The sequence below is a fragment of the Crotalus tigris genome, unplaced genomic scaffold (assembly GCF_016545835.1).
Source record: "Crotalus tigris isolate CLP2741 ecotype Arizona unplaced genomic scaffold, ASM1654583v1 scf7180000018504.2861643, whole genome shotgun sequence".
NCBI classification, from domain to species: domain Eukaryota; kingdom Metazoa; phylum Chordata; class Lepidosauria; order Squamata; family Viperidae; genus Crotalus; species Crotalus tigris.
The window spans coordinates 2,250,008-2,271,464 of NW_024097043.1; the positions used below are offsets into that span (position 1 = coordinate 2,250,008).

Here is a 21,457-nt window from a genome sequence, read left to right on the forward strand (position 1 = left end):
TCACTCTATAATGATGAGTTTTCAATCTCTAACTTTTGTGTACTATGCTGACATATACATTGTGCAAAGTGCTAGTGTTTTTGCTGTATGGTGTGTTTGTATAACAGTAGCTGCCCCGGTTTTAGGTTAGCAGTTGAATTCTCTTTGGATATGTGTAAATGATTGGTTGGTCTCTGAGCTTCTAGGGCAACATTTACTTTTGCTCTCTTTGGTCCTGCATTCTGATGATCAAAAAAAGTACAACGTGTGAATAATGGCAGTTGCATTCCTTGCAGCTTCTTCTGCATTGTGCTGAGATGTTAACATAGAATACCTTCACTGTTCAGAGGAAAAAGTTTTAGTTGTTCTCTTCACAATGAAGGCAAACTGTGTATAAAATCAGCTAATGCATTGTAAAGTCTGTATTTTGGGGGGGAAACAGATAGGATTCCTGGCATAGGTCCAGATTTCCTGAGGAACCATCGTACCTCAATGGGATTGGACTGCCTCACTTGGTCCGGCAGAAGGGGCATGCTGCAAGACCCTGCCAGCCAAGGAATTCTGGCTGGTGGGGTCCAAGGAGTGATGGGATTCAAATATGTGATCAACCGATTCTCTGTGTGGATGCCACTTCCAGAAGTCCATTCTGGGCCTGGGCAACAAAAAATTAGCTACCGGTTCTGCCGAAGTGGTGCAAACCAGCTGAATCCCATCACTGTGTCCAAGAGAAGCGTCTTCTCTGCCATAGCTCCGGGAACGTTGTGTTCTTTGAGGTGAGATCTGTTCTCTCCCTCTTGCCCTTCCAAAAGGGCCTGAAAACACTTCTGACAATTAGCTTAGGACCGTGATGAGGCCGTCTCATTCTGGAGTTTGTTAGGTGATTAAGAGAAGATCTACCCTCCACTCAGTTTACACTTCAGTCCCTTTTTATTCAGTTTTTTTGGTTAATTTTTAACGTTTCAAATTATAATGCTTAAAGTTTTTAATGCTTCTTATATTGTTGTTTTATCATGTTTTAACCTACCCAGAGTCGCTTGGCACTCAAATGGATGACATATAAATTTAATAAATAAATAAATTTTACTCCTGCAAAGCTGCTTGGCTTTAGGAGAAATTCTTGGATTATGGCATATCTAAAAAGAGGATTCTCAAAACCCCCTAGTTAGGTAGAAAAGCAATTAGCAGATACCAGTTCTTAGTCCTATAATAAGCGGTAATGACTTCTTCTCTCTTCTTTCTTCTTCAGTTACTTTTTTTTAATGTGACGATCTTGGTCAGAAGATCATCTGAACCAAAAATCAAAGGGGAACCACACATCATCTTAGTCCTCCATCATTTCTAGTAAGGGAGTAAAAATAACACATATTGGAATCCATTGATGTTGGGCAGCTATAATAAATTTTAATTAATTCATTAATTAGCACGCAATCTAATTAACTTTCATTCAACTTTCATGAAGATAGAATCAGGACAGTTTTTGCTAGTTTACAAACAAAGATTTTTAGTTAATCAATTTATTTATGAGTGTTCTATCCTACTCATATAAACAACACACTGGATGGCTTACAAATGAATAATATAAGTAACAATAACTTAAACATCTACTGTCAACAACAGAAAAATAAGTTTTAAAAAAATGAAATTCTAGTAAAATTAAACTAAGACTAGAATTATAGTGAAACCTTGATTTATCAGATCTAACTCAATGGACTTTATCTGCAGCAAGCCAAATTATACTTCAGTTTGCATAATATGGTCATTACACTAATTGCATCATTTGCATTAATTTGCATAGTTTGCATAACGAGATTATTCAAATGATATAAAATCTCTTTGTTTGCATAAATATTCTTCAATTTTCAGGAGTTTTATTAAAACAATGGGGAAAAAACCTTAATCTGTAAGTGGTTAATGCCTTTATGAAAAGGTCCCCTCTACCCTGAGTTGAGCTAAATTTCTGGTAGACAAGTTTGTATTATTTTCCCAGCCGCAGTACCTGTATAGTTTGCGATTGCTTTCTTCCACAATGGTTTTTGATATAACTGTGAATTGAAGCCCTGCCCCTTTCTAAATGCATGCAAAGTGAATGAATGTACAGTACAAAGTAGTTTTGCTCCATTTTGAACCTGTTGCAGGTGGTTCTTCCTGTTGGTTCCTCATCCGTGTGCTAATCAGGTCCAACTCAACTTAGCTTTTTCCAGGTCAACCAACTTCACTTGGTGCACTATTGTTTTATTAGGAATATCCAAAATGGACAAAAATGTGCAAGCTTTTCATCAGGCCAGAGAGTGGTTTTTTTTTTGTTTTGTTTTTTTTAAAAAACAGTAGAGAAAAAATAGAAAAGTTGAAAACTCAGGCCAGATGGTTCAGGCACGAAATCTGTATTTCAGAGTCAGTCTACAGATTGAATGTAGTTGTTAGTGGCAGATATCATTAGTGTCATTTTACAACCGGCATTCAGAGGCAAAGAATGCTTCCCTCAGCTCTGAAAATAAAAAGTGTCACCTTTACTGTGGGTGTAAAAGACATCAACTGAGAAATTGTGTGTTTGTTTTTGTGTCATTTTTTTTTCCTGGCTGGTTATTTGAGCTGCCCTTAATATTTGTCTTAAATCTGCCTGATAGATTTTTCTAGCTATGCTTTACTCTCTTGCCAGTGTTAATGCTTTGTTTTTATGTCTCTCTTTATATATGTAATGGTTATATTACTTGCATTGTTTCTTATATAGTGTTACCCTCTGGAGTTTCTGGTGGCCTGTTTGGAAGAAGTACAAATATTAAATTGAAAAATGTACATGTTGTTTCATCTGTGCCAATATTAGATGGATTTGAAGATTTGTTTGTTTCTCTATGTTTATGTGACTCAGGTGACTTTGTGTGTACATTTGGAGAAAATGCAATATATAACCTATCTAGATCAGCAAGTATTAGATGGTAGAGTTGCATTTGGTTCATTCAAGGCCAGAATTGCCTTGCTTGTACCAAATCTTAGACCAAGATCAATAGATGGACTGGATAGATCATTTAAAGTGAGTGAGAGCTCTGTCTGCAGTGTCTTCATTCCAGAAGCATTTTATTGAGCACTTTTCCCCTTCAAGAGTGGTAAATGTGAGTTTGAGTGATGGAAGCTCTCTTTGGTGATGGGATTTGTGTTACACAGGAGAGCAGTTTCCTGCCAATAAACAATTAAGATTCATTTCTGATGGCTGCAGCCTAGCTGACATCTAGTGCTCTAAGAATCCTCTTGACTGTATCTATTCCAGGTTTATTGGCTGGAGTGGTGGGCACTGTTCCTGTTCTTTTAGATGGTTCTATAGGAGTTGGCATGATTGGGCTCAATATAAATGAAGTTTCCTAGCAAAGCTTCGAGCTGACAAAGACCACAGTTAAAGATGAACAAGAATCCTGCATTTGTAGCCAATTCAAATTACCCAGAAGCCAGCATTCTATCTTAGATATGTGTTAGCAAAAACATTATTTAGGTATCATGAGGACAAGAGATGTTCCAGTTTCTCAGAAGAGTCTGCTGAATAGCCATGTCTGGAGACGGGGTCCTGCTCAGACAGCTATTCTTTATGTTCTCAGGCCTTTGATCAGTGGTGGGATTCACATATGTGAACAACTGATTCTCTGTATGGATGCCGCTTCCAGAAGTCCATTCTGGGCCTGGGCAACAAAAAATTAGCTACCGGTTCTGCCGAAGTGGTGTGAACTAGCTGAATCCCACCACTGCCTTTGATTTAATAAGCCAAACATTAGTCAACCAAAAAAGTGTAAAGCAGGGGTCTTCAAACTTGGCCCTTTTATGACTTGTGGACTTCAATTCCCAGAATTCCTCAGCCAGGCATGCTGGCTGAGGAATTCTGGGAGTTGAAGTCCACAAGTCGTAAAAGGGCCAAGTTTGAAGGCCCCTGGCGTAAAGCTTTTATACAGCACTAGTTGCAGAACTATTTATGTGAGGCAAAATTGCTATGTGTTTAATGTTAGTCTACTATGCAAGTTTTTGGCTAGCTGGTGGAAGAATTTCAGGCATCTCACAGTGGCAGGCTTCTCAGACTGAGCCACTTGGATTACAGAAATCCCTTTTGAAAAGTGCATTTTTATTATTTAATTCAACATATGTTTACTCAGAATTTTTTAAAAATTAATTAAATTTATGTAGCCACCCATCTCACCAAAGGCAACATAGATTTCACTGCAAAGCCCCTCCATAAATAAGCAGCATCCACATTTTAACATTTCCTTAGTTATGCCTTTTTATACCTCACCATTCATCATTACTTTGACGTCATTTATGACTTTTTTGATCATTTTTTTCTTAGACATTAACACATTTAGCTTTTATTTGGATTCCCCCTTCAATATATCTCTTTCATTCCTGTTCAAATCTCTGAAATAACTGACTTCCAAGATTTCCTCAGTTCAGTTTTTTCTCAAATCATTTTTACAGCTCCCTTCTCATATTTTCAAAACAGCTTTTTATTTTCAATCAAGACTATTCTTTTACTGGCCTCTTTGGATCTTAACTACCTTGTTATCTTTGGTTTTATTCTTTGCAATAATCTTTCTCATGTTTTTTCTTGCTATACAGATGACACTCTAAATTCCTCAGACCTTCATGTTTTGCAGCTTTTATGCAATTTATCCATAGCCTCTTTCACTTCCTTACCCCACCCAGCATTACTTTTAATATTTCCTATTAGTGCAACCCCATAGACATCTTTGGTATTTTATTCTTTTTACTTCTCCAAGCAGCTTCCACATTCTTTTTTCTTGTGTTCACTTTCTATTCATCTTGTGAGGAGATGAATCTGCCTTTAATATTGTTTCATTCAGGGCTTGAACTTCCTCTCTCTACAGTATTTCTACTTTCACTCTAGTTTATTTCATATATTTCATTTTGTTCCATGTCTTGGAAGTATTAGAAAGTGGTCTGTCGCACATTCAGAATTCTCATCACCTTCACCATCATTGTGAATTCAATCTTTTTTCATAAACGGAAATCAAATCAGATATGTTTTGAGAGTTACATTAATTCCTTTGCTCTGTATATGTATGAATAGGTTTGTGCTGAACTGTGTAATGTGAAATAAGCAGATATTTCTCTAAGCAGGTACTCATTAAAAAGTCACCATCCTCAATAATTCCTGGGTCTCTGAATGGCCAGTTTCCTTTTTTCATCTCTTTCTCACCCGTCCATTCATATCTCCTAGCAGAACGATTTTCCCAGTAGATCACATTCATTCAGAATATTGCACAGTTGTTTCCAAACACATCCCTGGTTCTTTTATTCTAGCCATTCACTGGATCATAACATGCACTGAAATTTTGTTTTATGTGCTTCCACAACAACCCAGATGATTGCAATTCACTTTCTGGCATATAGTCTAGCACTTTCTAATTAACCTGCAGCTTTACATCTCTGTGATTATCAACTCCAGTGAACAAGATCTGACCTCCTTCATCCAGATTTATTACCTATTTGGCCTTTTCTTGGTTTCACAGGCGTACAACATGTCTCTGTTCTTTCTTTCATTTCATTCATTAGTTTGTGGTCTTTACCATTTCTCCTTTTACGCTCCGCTCCAGTCGCAATCCTCTATATATCAAGGCTCATCAATAGGTAGGTAGTAACCTTCAACACCCTTCATGACTTTCATCAATCAATGCTATGAATACCATATGCAAATTCTTAGACAACTGAATAATGCCTTCTGGTCCTCCCATTGAGTCTCACTCAAGGGGTGCTGTTGGTCAACACAAAACATTTTCAATCATTTGTAAAATTGTCAAGCTTTACAAAATTATCCTAAACTAGGTATGCCTTTAACAATGGATAAATTGATTCATTTTATTTATATGTTTATACTTAAGAGCTGCCTTTTAAGCTACAGCTGGAAAAAAGATACATAGTGTTCTAATCACTGTGTGGTCTTAATTCTGTTCCACAAAAGCCATGTTGTCTACTGTATTCCTTTATAGTCCTTCTGTTTGTAGTTGCAAAAGTTTTCTTCTAGATGGGTGACATGCTGTTTACATGTAAACAATTAAGGAACATCTGGTAGATACTTATTGTTGAGATTTGGAAAAGCCAGTCTTAAAGTTCTTGTCATTTGGTTGGATCCATGATCACAAATGTTACTAAGCTTCAAACCTTGCATTCAATTGGCTTTTCATTAATAGAACTGACCGTTTGTTGTGGGAAATTAAGGCTTTTTTTTTCATTTGATGTGCACATATTAGATCACATATACAGAAAAAAGTTGCCAATCTGTTCAGTAGCAAGCCAAGCTTATGCAATCTTATATCCTATATACTACAGTTTAGGGACAGATGGAAGAATTACTATCAGTGCTGAGTCACACATCTTTGAATTCATCTATAAATTGCCTGTTTGCTGTTATTTTCTCTCTCTCATCTGTAAAATACTTCAAGTTGCTTGATACAATTTTTCGAATTTGCCTCAGTATTTGAGCATTAGTAATCACCTGAAGAAGAGTGGCTATTGAGTAGGTTGGAAAGACTAAATAGAAACAAAAGGAGGAGAGGGAAAGAATATATACTAACCTTAGCTATCATTCTGAATAGTACTTTGGGATTTAAAAAGATATTGCCTCTCTTTGGAGAAAAATCTTTAAAAAAAACAAAACTATTTTAGCCTTCTTAGTAGCATATGATAATAGCCTATATATCCCAATCCTTTGAGCAGAATTTTTTTTTACTTCAGACACAATACTTGTATAGAACATAATTGATATCACATCCTTCAGTTGTATGCAAGGCAAATAAGAGGCTATATTTATGCAAAAGGGAAAACGTGAATCTAAGATGACCTTCCAAAAAGTAGAAGCATAAACAGGAAAGGTTAAGATAAGCATAAACATAAATTGTGTGCCCAGTTTCCTTACCTTGTCAACTTAAGGTTGTCTGTACTAGCTGAAACCAATCCTGGCTTTCTCTCTCTCTCCCTGTGTTTGCACATACAGGTAATCCTTGACTTACAACAATTCATTTAGTGACCATTTGAAGTTACAATGGCACTGAAAAAGTGACTTATGACCATTGCAGCATTCCCATGGTCACATGATCTACATTCGGATGCTTGAGAATTGGTTCATATTTATGATGGTTGCAGTGTTCTGGAGTCATGTGATTCCCTTTTGCGACCTTCTGATAAGCAAAGTCAGTGGGGAAGCCAGATTCACTTAACAACTGTGTTACTAACTTAACAACTGCAGCGATTCACTTAACAAATGTGGCAAGAAAAGTCGCATTTTTAAAACTCACTTAACAAATTTCTCACTTAGCAACATAAATTCTGGGCTCAATTGTGGTTGTAAGTCGGGGATTGCCTGTATTGTACATGAGATGCACACACACACACACACACATACACACACATCTGCCAGAAACTATTCTGTAAAAAAGAGCAAGGGCAGATTATATATATATATATATATATATATATATATATATAATATATATATAATATATATATATATATATATATATATGTTTTCTGAGGTTTTCGCGGGTATTTGTATGTAGGTCTTTGGTTGTTTGGGTTTTCTCCCGCGTAAAATTGGAAGTGTCTTGGCGACGTTTCGACGAAGTCCCATTCGTCATCTTCAGGCTGGTGTTTTCAGCTTCGTGCTTCGAGCAGCAATGTGTGGTCTTAGCTGTTTCTTCCTTTTAACTGCCAGTGGGGGTATGAACTGATTGGGTGGGAGCTTGGCTGTGTTCTGATTGGGTGGAGGTGTGTTCTGAATGGTTAGGGGCTTGGCTGTGCTCTGATTGGCTGGGGGAGTGTTCTGTTTGGTTGTGCTCAGGTTAGTCTGAGTTGCAGAGGGGTTTAAGATTTTGGGCTGCCTTGCTATTTTTTGGCTTCGCGTTCGTGGTCGTGCCTCCTCTTCATGGAGGGTGTCAGTTTGCTTCATGTATGGATTGGAGGGGTTTAAAGTGGCTAATGATGCAGCTGTGGTCTGGCTTCTGGTTTGTGGTCGTGCCTCATCATCGGTGTGGCTTTGGGTTTGTTTTTTGCGTGGATGTGTGGTGGTGACATCCTGTGTGGTTTTTGTGAGTGTGGGTCTGGTATCATTTTTTGTGTTAGGGAGTCGTTTGTCAATAAGGGCGGGTTTCCAAATGGCTGGTAGGCGGGAGGTATCATCTCGCTTGTTCATGCTGTGTGGGCGTTTTTCTATCTCGATGGCTTCTCTGATTATTCTGTTATTAAAATGTTCACTTTTGGCAATGGTTCTGGTATTTTTAAAGTCAATTTCATGTCCTGTGGCTTTAAGGTGTTGGACCAGGGAAGATGTTGGTTCCTCTTTTTTGACTGAGTTCTTATGTTCTTCAATGCGTGCACTTATTCTTCTGTTGGTTTGTCCGATGTATGTGGTGGGACAAGTGGTGCATGGGATTTCGTATACTCCTTGATTTTCTAATTCAATTTTATCTTTGGGGTTTCTAAGGATGGTGGATATTTTTCTGTTTGTGCAGAATGCTGTTTTGATGTTGTGTTTATGGAGGATCTTACTGATTCTGTCTGTGGTGCCTTTTATGTATGGGAGGAGGGCTTTGCCGTTTTCTTGTTCTTTGTCTTGGATTTTAGTGGGGGTTTCTTTTTGGATTAGGTTTGTAATCTTATTTCTATGGAATCCATTGGATGTTAGTACATTGGTGAGAGTGTGTAGTTCGGGTTTTAGGTGTTGTTCGTCAGCTAAGCGTTTTGTTCTGGAGATGAGTGTCTTGGCTACAGAGTTGATCTGTGCTGGGTGGTGGTGTGAGAGAGCGTGCAGATAGCGGTTTGTGTGTGTTTTCTTCTGGTAGATGGTGTGTCCTAGGGAGCCATTGGATTTCTTGTAGACTAAGACATCCAGGAAGGGAAGTTGGTTGTTAGCTTCTGTTTCCATGGTGAACTGTATTTTGGGGTGTAGGCTGTTGAGGTGTGTGAGGAAGTTGTCCAGTTTTTCTTTCCCATGTGGCCAGATTATGAAGGTGTCGTCTACGTATCTGAGCCAGAGTTTGGGTTTGTGATCCGATTTTTCTAGAGCTTGGGTTTCAAAGTATTCCATGTAGAGGTTGGCAATGACAGGTGAGAGGGGTGATCCCATGGGTGCTCCTTCTGTTTGTTTGTATTTTTGTCCATTATAGATGAAGTATGTGTTGGATAGGCAGTGGTTGGTCAGATCTAAGATGTGTTTGGGGGGGTTATATTTGTTTTGAATAGCTGTCAAGGCTTCTTTGATAGGCACTTGGGTGAAGAGGGATATGACATCGAAGCTCACTAGTAGGTCGCTGGGCTGTAAGTTTTGTTTCTTTATGATCTCTATAAACTGGAATGAGTTTTTTACGTGTGAGGTGATGGATTCTGCATAGGGCTGTAGTTGTTTGGCGAGAAATTTGGCTAGGTTTTGTAGAGGTGAGCCTATGGAGCTGACTATAGGTCTGAGTGGGGTTCCTTCTTTGTGTATCTTGGGGAGACCATAGAGTTTGGGGCATCTGGATGATTTCTCTCTGGGAATGATTCTTTGCTGGATCTCTTCGCTAATGGGGGAGGCTTTTATTTTGGATCTGGTGGTTTTTTCCAGGTAGGTGGTGGGATCTGTATTTAGGGGTTTGTATGTGGAGTCTTGGAGTAGGTTGGTTAATTTGGTTTGGTAGTCAGATGTGTTCATAACCACCGTGGCGTTGCCCTTGTCTGCTGGTAGGATATATATATGTTTTCTGAGGTTTTCGCGGGTATTTGTATGTAGGTCTTTGGTTGTTCGGGTTTTCTCCCGCGTAAAATTGGAAGTGTCTTGGCGACGTTTCGACGAAGTCCCATTCGTCATCTTCAGGCTGGTGTTTTCAGCTTCGTGCTTCGAGCAGCAATGTGTGGTCTTAGCTGTTTCTTCCTTTTAACTGCCAGTGGGGGTATGAACTGATTGGGTGGGAGCTTGGCTGTGTTCTGATTGGGTGGAGGTGTGTTCTGATTGGTTAGGGGCTTGGCCAATCAGAGCACAGCCAATCAGCACAGCCAAGCCCCTAACCAATCAGAACACACCTCCACCCAATCAGAACACAGCCAAGCTCCCACCCAATCAGTTCACACCCCCACTGGCAGTTAAAAGGAAGAAACAGCTAAGACCACACATTGCTGCTCGAAGCACGAAGCTGAAAACACCAGCCTGAAGATGACGAATGGGACTTCGTCGAAACGTCGCCAAGACACTTCCAATTTTACGCGGGAGAAAACCCGAACAACCAAAGACCTACATATATATATATATATATATATATATATATATATATATATATATATGAATTGCCTTTTTAAAAAAAATGTACTCCACTGAAAAAAGTACAAACACATTTTATTCTCCACTCTTCTAGCAGAAACCATCTAAATGAAGGATAAAAAGAGAATGGAGGAAAGGATAGCTGCAAATGGGGGAGGTGGGTGGGAAATAGGGGGAAACAGAATTGGATGGAGGTGATACTGCAGAGAGAAAGTAATTGCACAGGGAAGGAAAGAAAGAGGCAACTTGTTTAAATGTTACAAAAATGATTTACTTTTGGCAAGCAAATGACTTCTTCCCAAGCAAGATCTAATCCTCCATGGTACTCGTGTTTTGCAGTCATTTGTACTTCTTGCTCATTCTGGAATTGAGTTCTTTGGAGAATAAAGAAATGCCTAATCTTAAAGAAGAGTCATTCAGAGCATGACCAGTTTCAGAAAGCCTTGGCTAGCAGCAGTTAGGAAGGCTAGGGGTTGCCCAAGAATGCCAAGCTCCTTGGTGTTACCAGCTGAATGGTGTCACTGAGCACCTGCCCATGTGTTTGAGAGAGTACTTATTAATGCACTGGCTGGAACTTAATCAAGATCACGTGAAGTGTAAATACCACTTTATAATGCCTTGGTAAGGCCACACTTGGAATACTGCATCCAGTTTTGGTCACCATGATGTAAAAAAGATGTTGAGACTCTAGATAGAGTACAGAGAAGAGAAACAAAGATGATTAGGGGACTGGTGGCTAAAACATATAAGAAACAGTTGCTGGAATTGGGAATGTCTAGTAGTCTAATGAAGAGAAGGACGAGGGGTGACATGATAGGAGTGTTCCAATATTTCAGGGGCTGTCACAAAGAAGAGCGAGGAATGATGCAGATATGAAAACAAAACAGAAGAAGTTGTAGGATGAATAAAGAATAACAAGAATAAGTCACCCAGAGTTGTTCAATGTTGAGATGGGCAGCATACAAATGTAATAAATAAATACATAGTGCTTACAGAAATGAATCTCTTTCTTTGCTTCCATCACATCCATAGAAAACAGAGCAACATTATTGGGAACTGAATTGAATATATATACTAGTTCTTCTGGGCTGCTGAACAATTTTTGGTATCATGAATCATGATAATCTGGAACATCTGGAAGGCCAAACCTATCCTGCTGCAGGCTCCAGCCATACATTAACACAGAATCTTGGATGATTATCAACTGAAGATATTTCAGTGAAACAAGTGATGTAAACAAAGCTGAGGCTTGCCTGCAAGGCTTGCTTTGAGAATGGGAGCATGCTGAAGAATTGTCCAGGTCACAAATGAAGGCAAAGGTCAGTTCAGTTCAAGGATTTAGAGCCAGATCAAATCCAAAGATTAGAGATCCAAGAAGCAGAATCCACACACGAATATCATGCACAAGCTAGATATCAGATATTGTTTTTAGCAAGGAGAACAAAGGCAGAGTAGATTATTTTATAGACCTCAATCAGCTGTCAAAAATAGAAATATTTACTTCTTTACTTAGTGAGAAGTCTAATAGACCTCTATTCTGCTCTCTCTTCCACTCACTATGTGTGTGAGCTGGAAGGTCTTACGTCCTCCTCCTCTGACTCTTTTTGCTCAGGTGTTGCTTGTGTTTAATTGGCCTCGTGTGATTTTTCCTGAGGCTGTATACCTGAAGCTTCTTCTCCAGAATCTCAGTCCTGAGCTTGGTAGTTCATGTTCTTCCTGTCAGGACTGATATTTCATACTTGCGCTATTGACTGGTGTTGTACCATATAATCCCATCTTGTCTCCATGGTGTTCGACATGTACATGAAACCAGAGGGATGATCATTTAGTGATTTAAACTGGTTCACTATCAGTATGCTGATATCTCCCTAATCTATTGCTGTCCACCATCAAACTCCAAGTGTCAGTATTCTAAAATATTGCTTAAGTTTCATGATAGGCTGGATAAAGATGGATGTGCTGCTGGTGTTAGCCTTTTGAGATAGTCCACGCAAGAAGCACAGCCAGGAACATCAACACTATCTTTATTGTAATGTTACATTAAAATGTTGCAAGACTCAAAAGTATTTCTCCCCTCCTCTCTTGAGGCTCCAAAAACTAGGGAGGGCCCCTTCTGAGATGCTTCCCATGGTTTTCTCTCACCTGCAGACTGAGCTATTCTTATCAGTATTAAGAGTATTGTCTGGGTTGCAGGTCTTCCTCTTGCCTACCAAAGTCATTCCCATAATCCATTACACCTGATTAGTAAGAAATTGGATTCAGAGATTAAATCTGTCCTGAATATTGATGCCACCATTTTAAGCCCAAATCATTTAAGGTCTCTCTGAGACACTGTTTCTTCTGTAAAGAACTTGTTTGAACAGGCTCTTTTGAAAATGTCCCTACTTCGAGAAGCTTCTCTTATCCTGTAGTAAGGTTCTTCTATTGAATCCTTTCTGGGCTATGAAGTGCATTCTTTCTGGAGCTGGACTGTCTTGCATTTAAAAAAATCTTTAAAGACATCTATTTAACCAGGCCTCTAATCCCAGAATGTTGGAGTTGGAAGGAAGCTTATAGGTAAATTCTAGTCCAACCCTTTGCCCAGTGCACCAGAACTCCTTGGATAGTCATCCCACCCCTATTTGGATACTTCCACAAGCAGAATTATTTACTCCTGTTCTAGGCAGCTTGTTCTACCACTTAATTATAGTTCTTCCACCAGGAAAGTCGTCCCAATATCCAGCCTTTTTAAAAATTTCAACTTGTTACTGTTTGTTCTGCTTTGGCTTGAACAGAAAACAAGAGTTGCAATTATCACCTTTTCTTTTGCAAGCTTTAAGTTCTGCTCCTTCAACCCTCCCCAAAGCTTGGATTCCAACCTCCTTATCATCTTGATACTTCTCCTCTGAAACATTTCCAGCTTCTGCATTGTAATTTTCAAGGATGGTGCTCAGAACTGAAGAGTGCTCCTACTGCAGAAGAGCCAAGGCAGATTATAATGGAGCTCTTATCTGCCATGACTCTTTGATGGCCATTTATTTTATTATCCATGTTTTGATTTACTTGTTTTTTTTTAACTCTATGTGTTTTGTTTGACATTTAAGTTTTCTTGAACACTTATTTTCCACAGAAAAGTGGCACATCAAATAAATAAGATAAATAAATGATAAGCCCTATTTCCTTTTCATTACACCATAATTTTTAACTCGCATTTCAATAAACCAAAGAATCTAGAATATTCCAGATGTTCCTGTTTCTCAACTCCCAACGTTCGTCACCACTGACAGTGGGGAAGGTTGTTGGGAATTGTGATTGTGACAATGAGCTTGTTGGGAATTTGTGATTCAATAGCATTTCAAGCAACACTAGTTCCTTACCTCTGTAATAAGTCTTTGTACAAGGAAAGAACTCATCAAATTTTACAGGTATCTTCATTACATGCCAAAATAAATCAATAAAACTAGAGGGTGGAGGATTAGTTTATAAAGGAAGGGGTGTTTATTTAGCACATATGCTGTCATGTACATATGTTATTGTACTGGCAAAGTCTAGTCCCAAAGATTGAGCTACCTCTATTTAGAACAGTAAGTAGCAGATGTTTACATGAAACAGATGATGGTATTGTAATTTCTCATTGATAATTGCAATGTCTGTAATCTCACCAGCTGTGTTAGTTTCAGGGTTTCATATCCTATATTAAAGGGTACATGAAAATGTATGAGAGAATGAAGTTGAGAATATTAATGTTAATTGGCCTAATTCAAGATGAAACAATATCCTCAAAGAAGGGTTAGGTGGCTCGTTCTAAATCTGTCTGCTCTCTTTATCTTAGCCAGAAGTCCAAAGAAGCTATTTAAATCTATCTACTTGCAGAGTACAAATTCAAGCATTTCTTTATGTTATCATTGTTCATGAATGATTTAAATTAATAATAAACCAGCTGTTGTTGCTGTAACAGTTTTTGCAAACACTCCTCTAATACATGGAAATGTTGAGGTGGATACTAGCAAATTCCATAAATGTCCAATGGTACTTCAGTAGATTCAGTGGATTTTTGGAGTTCAAGGAATTTTGATTGAAAAGAAATACTTATACCAGTCCTAACTAGCTTAAGTGAATTTTTTGTTTGGACATGAACATTTTATTACTGTAGGTTTTTCTCTAGCTGTTCACTCCACATCATTAGGTTATCACTTTGCAGGAAATTTCTCCTGTTAACGCTGCACAAACACTAACCTATTTCAAGTACTAATCACCCAATATTTCTCCCCCACACAATAATGTATAAGCTTTGTCACAGGAGATTGTGTCCTGCTTTTCTTTTTATAAGATGGAAGAGACAAAATTCAGTGGTTGGGTGAGAGAAAGTAAATTCTCTTCAAAGAATTTTTAAAACTCTTGAAAAAAAAATCAACTTTATAGAAACATGGTGCATTACAGGGAAGAATTGTATAGCCTTATTTTCTGTTTGCTTTCAAGTTACAATTCTAAACACCAGAAAGCAATCTGGAAGAACCTGGGGAGATAGTTGGCATAGTGTTTAAAGTGTTGGAGAATGTCTGCAAAGATCCAACCACACTTACCATGAAAACTCATTGGGTGACTTTGGGTGAGTGATTCTCTCTGAATCCAAACCTATTTCACAGGATTATTTATTGTGGGGATAAAATGAGGTGACATTCCAGTATATGCTGCCTTAAGTTCCTGGTCAGTGGGGGGGGGGGAAGAGAAATAAATGTTACAGGGGGGAAAAAAAGCCAAAATGCAGTGAGGAAAAAAAGAATAATTTAACAGTAACAAAACATTTAGCTGGAGTATTGAACAACACTATAAAACAGTGGTTCTCAACCTGTGGGTCGGGACCCCATTTGGGGTCGAACGACCATTTCACAGGGGTCGCCAAACAAAGCAGTCCGCCATTTTTCCCCCCCTTTTCCTTAGCTGTGCTACTCTCTTTTATTCTATTGGCTTTTGAAAGCCAATAGAATAGACTCTCTTGAATAGAGTCTAATTCTATTGGCTTTCAAAAGCCAATAGGAATTGTCCAGGCTGTCTCTGCCCTGCTGAGCCCGCCAAAAGTCCCATTCTGCAAACGGTGCTGCACCAGTTGAGTAGTCCTCGACTTACGACCAGTTGAGTAGTCCTCGACTTGCGACCGGTTGGGCGTCGCGGCATTAAAAAGGTTGAGAACCACTGATATATAAGCATTAGTTTGATGGACAATGCATTCCGATTTCAAATACAATACGAATAGTAGCATATTTATTGCATTATGAACTCACCATCCGGAAAGGATCCAGAGTAGCCTGAGAGAGTTAGTGACCCAAGGCAGCCAGGGGCTTTTTGAAGAACTATTAGGTTGTGATTGTTGTCACTTTAACCCTTGCAGGGTTTATTGTTTTTGCAGGTTAATTTCAGAAAGGATAACATACAGTATGTATTTATTTATTTGCAGGCATTTGTATTCTGTGCTATTCCAAGTGGCTAGCATTCCTATATTAAAAACATAAAACATACAGCAATACATTAAAATGACAATAATCATATGGGCAGCTTGCTCAATAATGGATTAATTCCTGGATTCACTCTCACTGGAGGTGGAAGACTGGCATCAGATAGGGCGAGGGTTGGTGCAGGCCTTGTCTCTGTGCGCTGTCTTCTCATGGCTTGCAATGCATCTGTTTTTTCTTTTGCAGATGGTGAGCGACTGGGAGAAGAGACAGACCCTGGCAAGCGAGCAGCTGGGGCCCATGTGCCCTCTCCTCACAGGAAGGCTGAGGACTCCAGTGAGAGCCGGGAGGAAGAGCAGATGGTAACTTAATTTGTGCCTGGCTTTGTGCTTTTTCTCTTTGTTGCTTATTGAAAAATAAAGATTTCTAATAACGTTTGTTTGGGAAGTAGTTTGCTAGAATAGTAAGAAAATGCTGTAGGGACGTGAGTCTTCTCAATTCCAGTATGCTTGGGGAAGGGGAGGGATGCCTATAAGGAAGTGTTTTGAGGTATGAGCATGATATAGACATCAGTTAGAAAGCCAGCAGTGCCACTGCTAGGAAGACTATATCAATATTAAACAGGAACATATGTTAATGGTGTCTAGATGAACTACTTGGGCTCCACAGGGGATTACTTTGGGTCAGCGAAAAACTGTCTGAAAAAAAATACGATTGCTAAATACCCCGAAAAAGGGGGATGGTATACCCTAGCACCCTCCATCCCCAAACATGATGGACTTTTGCTAACAGGAATTTGAGTTCATTCTGGATGAGTCATTGGTCTCTTATTTCTAGAGTTTCTCTGTTTCTCTGAAGTTATATACTGTATAAGTAGATGGATGGTGCTCCATTTCTCCTCCATGTCTGAGTTTAGGTACAGCCAGAAGATTAGCCCCTGTCATTGCCTGCTTCAAAAGTTCTTGGTGCAAAGAAGAGTCCAACCTTCCCCCAAGCTTAGAGACCAAAACTCTTCCTCACCTTCTGAAGGTGCAGTGCTTTGGACTCTGATTTTCTCTAGAACTAAAGAAAATCAAAGACACTTTCCAACCTCAGACTGACTAAGTTCATATGTCATTATAAACTATTATTTGTTTTGATGACAGCTTGTTGAACAAGATACAGTGGCCAAATCCACTTGCTATGCTAAGCAATAAACTATTTTTTAAAAGCCATAGTTTCTGGGTTCTCACATCATGGCTTAGTACATATGTAAGAGAGCCAGTTTGATGACTGGGAGACAGGGGTCCTAGTCCTGCCTTTGGTGCAAGTTCGGAGACTGTGGACCAGTCATTCTGTCTCAGCTCTAGGAAGGAGGCAGTGGCAAACCATTTCCAAAAATCTTGCCAAGAAAAATTTAGGGACTTGCCTAGGCAGTTGTCAGGAGGCAAGACTGACTGGAAGGCACACACAAAAAGCCTAACCATGTCTTTAAAAATAATGAGAAAACAGTGAGAAATTGTATTACTGTACTCTGTGAAGCCAGTGTGGTTGAAGGAAGACTTTCTTCTCTAGGATGTTAAGAAGGGGCAGGGGTTATTAGCACTACTGTCAAGCTGTCAGATGCAATTACAGACCCCTGCAATATTACACAGTCAGTGGGGACTAAAATACAAGCCTGCCTTGGTTTTACTGAGGTATTGATATATTGTCTGAAAGTCAGTGACACCTGGCTTAGACAGTTGGCTAGATTTTTGCCCTGGTTAATAGTGGTTTAGAAGGATATTTCAAGCTGTTGCATTTAACTTAATGTAGTCCAGCATGATTAACAATCTGTACAGATTTGTTCCTGACCTCCAATATTAACATTTTCCATGTTATTATTTCCCCCCCCCCTGGGAAACTTTCTCTAATAATGGTTTGTGGCTCTTGCAAAGGGTGGGAAAGAGGGTTGGTTGCTGAGGTCAAGTTCCGTGACAATTTTTAAAATTGGAGTTAAAGGGACGTCAACATTCCTTAAGAAATATCTTTGTGAATGAAAGAGACCCAGACTATAACATACTGGAGAGTTTATTTATTTATTTATTTATTTTTGGCTGGGAGGATTATTCTTTAAGCAGCAATTTACTGGGCTTGGCAGCTGGCACTTAATAGCTGAAGGAAAAATTAGCAGGGCTTTTGTCTGCTGAAGTTGCAGAGCTGCCTTGTTAAGCTGTCTCATAAGGCTGGTTAAGAGAAGATATTAACACTCCTGTAGAAAAGAATATCTGTAGTTCAGATATCTGTGGTAATCTCTGAGCTTGGTTGTTTGCTTGCAGACCAGTGGTGGGATTGAGCTGGTTCGCACCACTTCGGCAGAACCGGTAGCTAATTTCTTGTTGCCCAGGCCCAGAATGGACTTCCGGAAGCGGCATCCACGCAGAGAACCAGTTGTTCACATATTTGAATCCCACCACTGTTGCAGACGTTTCATTCATTAACTAATGGAATGTCTGTAAGCAAACAGCTAAGTATAGAGGAGCACCAAGGACTCCATTAAAGCTCCTGTTAGCACGTTGCTTTATGATAAAGCTTTGGCTCTACCAGAATTGTTCTTTACCCTGGCTGGAAATAGTAAGCAAATTGGCACATAAAGAGCTTGATCTGAAAGGGAGGGAAATGATTCCGTGCCTGCCAGTGATACCGTACTTCCCGGCATATAAGACGACTTTTGAAAGCGTTGAAATCGGCGCCGAAGTCGGGAGTCGTCTTATATGCTGAGTCGTCTTATACACCGGAAATAACGGTAGTTTCCGGCGTATAAGACGACCTTCTAGGCATGTGACTCGCCGCCGAAGTCGGGGGTCGTCTTATACGCCGGGTCGCCTTATACGCCGGAAAATACGGTAACTTCCCTTGTGATGATGATAGTGGTGACTATGTGAAAGGCATCAGCACCTCGGAATACAGGTCGTCCTCGACTTGAAGGTAATGCTCGACTTACAATAGTTCATTTAGTGACCGTTCAAAGTTACAACAGCATTGAAAAAAGTGACTTATGACCGTTTTTCACAGTTACGACCTTTGCAGCATCCCCGTGATCATGTGATCAAAATTCAGTTGCTTGGCAACTGGTTCGTATTTATGACCGTTGCTGTGTCCCAAGGTCATGTGATCACCTTTTACAGTGTCAATGGGGAAGCCAGATTCACTTAACAAGCAGGTTACTAACTTATCAACTGCAGTGATTCACTTAACAATTGTGGCAAGAAAGGGTTGTAAAATGAGGCAAAGCTCACTTAACAAACGTCTCACTTAACAACATAAATTTTGGGGTCAATTATGATCATAAGTCGAGGACTACCTGTAGAAGAGAAAACATTGACAAAGTTGGGTGAGAAGTAATACAGAACACATAACATAAGCTCAAGAAGAGTATTGTATGATACTTGGCCATGTTACGTGGACACAAATGCTAATTAAGTCCCCTGCATGAGCAATAACATTTAATAGTATGTTGATTACGTGTCTTTAGAGATAAGGGCAGAATATGACCTAAAAGGTATGTACAAATCCATGCAGAAGCATATCTCTCGCAGCAGTTGGCATGAAAAAAAATAAATAAAACCCAAAAAAGTGCAGTTGCTGTCATTTTACTAATGACTTAACCATTTTTGTAGTCCTTAATTTTGGCTGCCTTGTTAGGATGGGAATTTTGGAGCATGTGGCTTTAAAACGAGGTACGCCTAAGCATGTTGACTTTCTGATACTACATCTAATAATATCATGGACAGTGCCTGTAAGAGTTTCCAGTTCAGATCATGTTTCCCAAAGGCGTTCCTGCATTTTCCCAATGCTTTTTCAGTCATTTTTCTGCTGCAAAAGAATCAGACTAGCTTCATAATCTTTCTGATTGATAGCACTATGAATTGTTCATTTAGAAACAATATTTGGCTAGACTGCCCACGGAGCTGTGAACAGAAACCAAAACTCTGAAAGCCAGTTTATCTATAATAGTAAAATTTTTGGAACAAATATTCCAAAGCTAAAGTATGCAGATATTTCATAGTTAATTAACTACGCATATTTGAATTAAATTTCCAAGTTATATATGACATTGGCTTTTCAAAGAATCTGGAATGTTGTTTCACTAAATATATGTATTTCAGTAGCAGATATATATACTCAGGATTAGGATTAGGATCTTCCTGCTGTGATATCTCCAGAGAGATTGCAGTTTGTTTGTTTGTTTTTTAAATGAACAGTTTTATACCTTCTTTGCTCCCCCTTTGGATGCTATTTAGAATTAAGGGAGCACCTCGCTGTGTATTGCAGCTTTTCTTCAGCCCAGGAAAGAAGCTAGCATGAGAGATGATATTGTGTGGAGGAGCAAGAAATACAAGAACCATCCACTGGAAGCAGCGATAGTCTCCCCTTGAATGACTCCAAGCAACATTTCATGGAATCAAGCCTTTGTACAGACCACACAATATTTCTTTACCTTCAAGCTGCCAATGTTACACTGCAGAGCCTCAACCAGGCTCTTCTGAATTCCAGGCAGCAATTGCCAACATTGTTGGCAGATTTATCTTGCAATGCGACCACAAGCCTGGATTCAGAATCATGGCAGCCAATATATTAGTTAAAAAGTTGATCAGTCACAAGATTAAATTATGGGCTAGGATGATAAAGTACTAAAATTCCCACAATGGAGGAATGAATTGTAAAAAGGGCAGAATTGGCTGAAATGACAAAACTCATCTGTTTGTCAAGGAGAAAAAGACAAGTGCTTTTTAAAGGATTGGAAACCTGTATGTTTTTTTTTTTTTGCTGAAATAAAAAAGTGAAATGATAATTTATGGATTTAATGATTGAAAAGATGAGAATTTTAAAAAGTGAAATGATAATTTATGGAATTAATGATTGAAAAGTTGAGAATTAAATTAGGGATTGAAGGGATTTCTGGAATAATAGTTAAGAGGGAAGGGAGACAAAGCATTTGCTAATATCTGTTGAAGGGAAGGTTGGAAGTGATTATAATTCATAGTTTATTTCCTTTACTTTATTTTCTTGCACCTTTTTCTTTTTTCTTCTTTTCTATTCCCCCCCCCTTTAGATTTTTACTGCGTATAAAATTCTTAACAAAAATAATGAAAAGTTGGTTCTTAGACTTGCCTTCCTTCCATTCTGATCATAAGCGTAAAGCTATTTAGTGACCCTAGCACCCATCTTTGAAGAAATCAGGGACGAAAAGAAGACACAAACAGACATTTAAATCTCAGCAGTCTTTCTTCCTTTAAGGTAGCCTAAGCAGCAGCCCTGGAGGTCCCAGAAGAGGTCTAGACGCCTTTAGTAGAGAAATTCTGTGATCCTTCAGCAAGTTCTCTGTTTAACTTTTTATTCAAGTTGCAGTATCTAAAAGCCACTATAGAAATGTTTAAAACAGCCCCTAAAGGCCATGGGTTCTATCAGTTCCTATTAAAGAAGTCTGCAGGGATGTTGTCCTTGAATTTTTATTCATTCTTTCTTGACTTCTTTTTTTTAGAGCTCCTTGCATGAAGTAAACAAATGTGTCTCACTCTCACCCAGCCTGTTTCTCCTCTGAAATGCTAATTTCCTGGGCAGGACAGTATTCCAAAGGCAATCTCCTACCGGTATTCTGAACAGATAATATGTTCAAGAGGGCTGTATTTTGTGATTCTGCTGAACACATTTCCTGACTTGCTTTGATGCATATAAAAACATTCTTCTTTTTATTTTCCAATTAGATTACATATTTGCTGCACAAGGGCAAGTAACAGATGAAAAAAAT

General features: G+C 39.0%; 1 protein-coding gene across 1 annotated transcript in view; it reads left to right on the forward strand.

The window, feature by feature from the left end:
• B4GALNT4 (beta-1,4-N-acetyl-galactosaminyltransferase 4) overlaps positions 1-21,457 on the forward strand; it is a 210,661-nt gene that overhangs the window by 104,641 nt on the left and 84,563 nt on the right. The window contains exon 2 of the mRNA XM_039353242.1: positions 15,934-16,049. Coding sequence (XP_039209176.1) covers positions 15,934-16,049 — 116 coding nt within the window. The remainder of the gene's footprint in view (positions 1-15,933; positions 16,050-21,457) is intronic.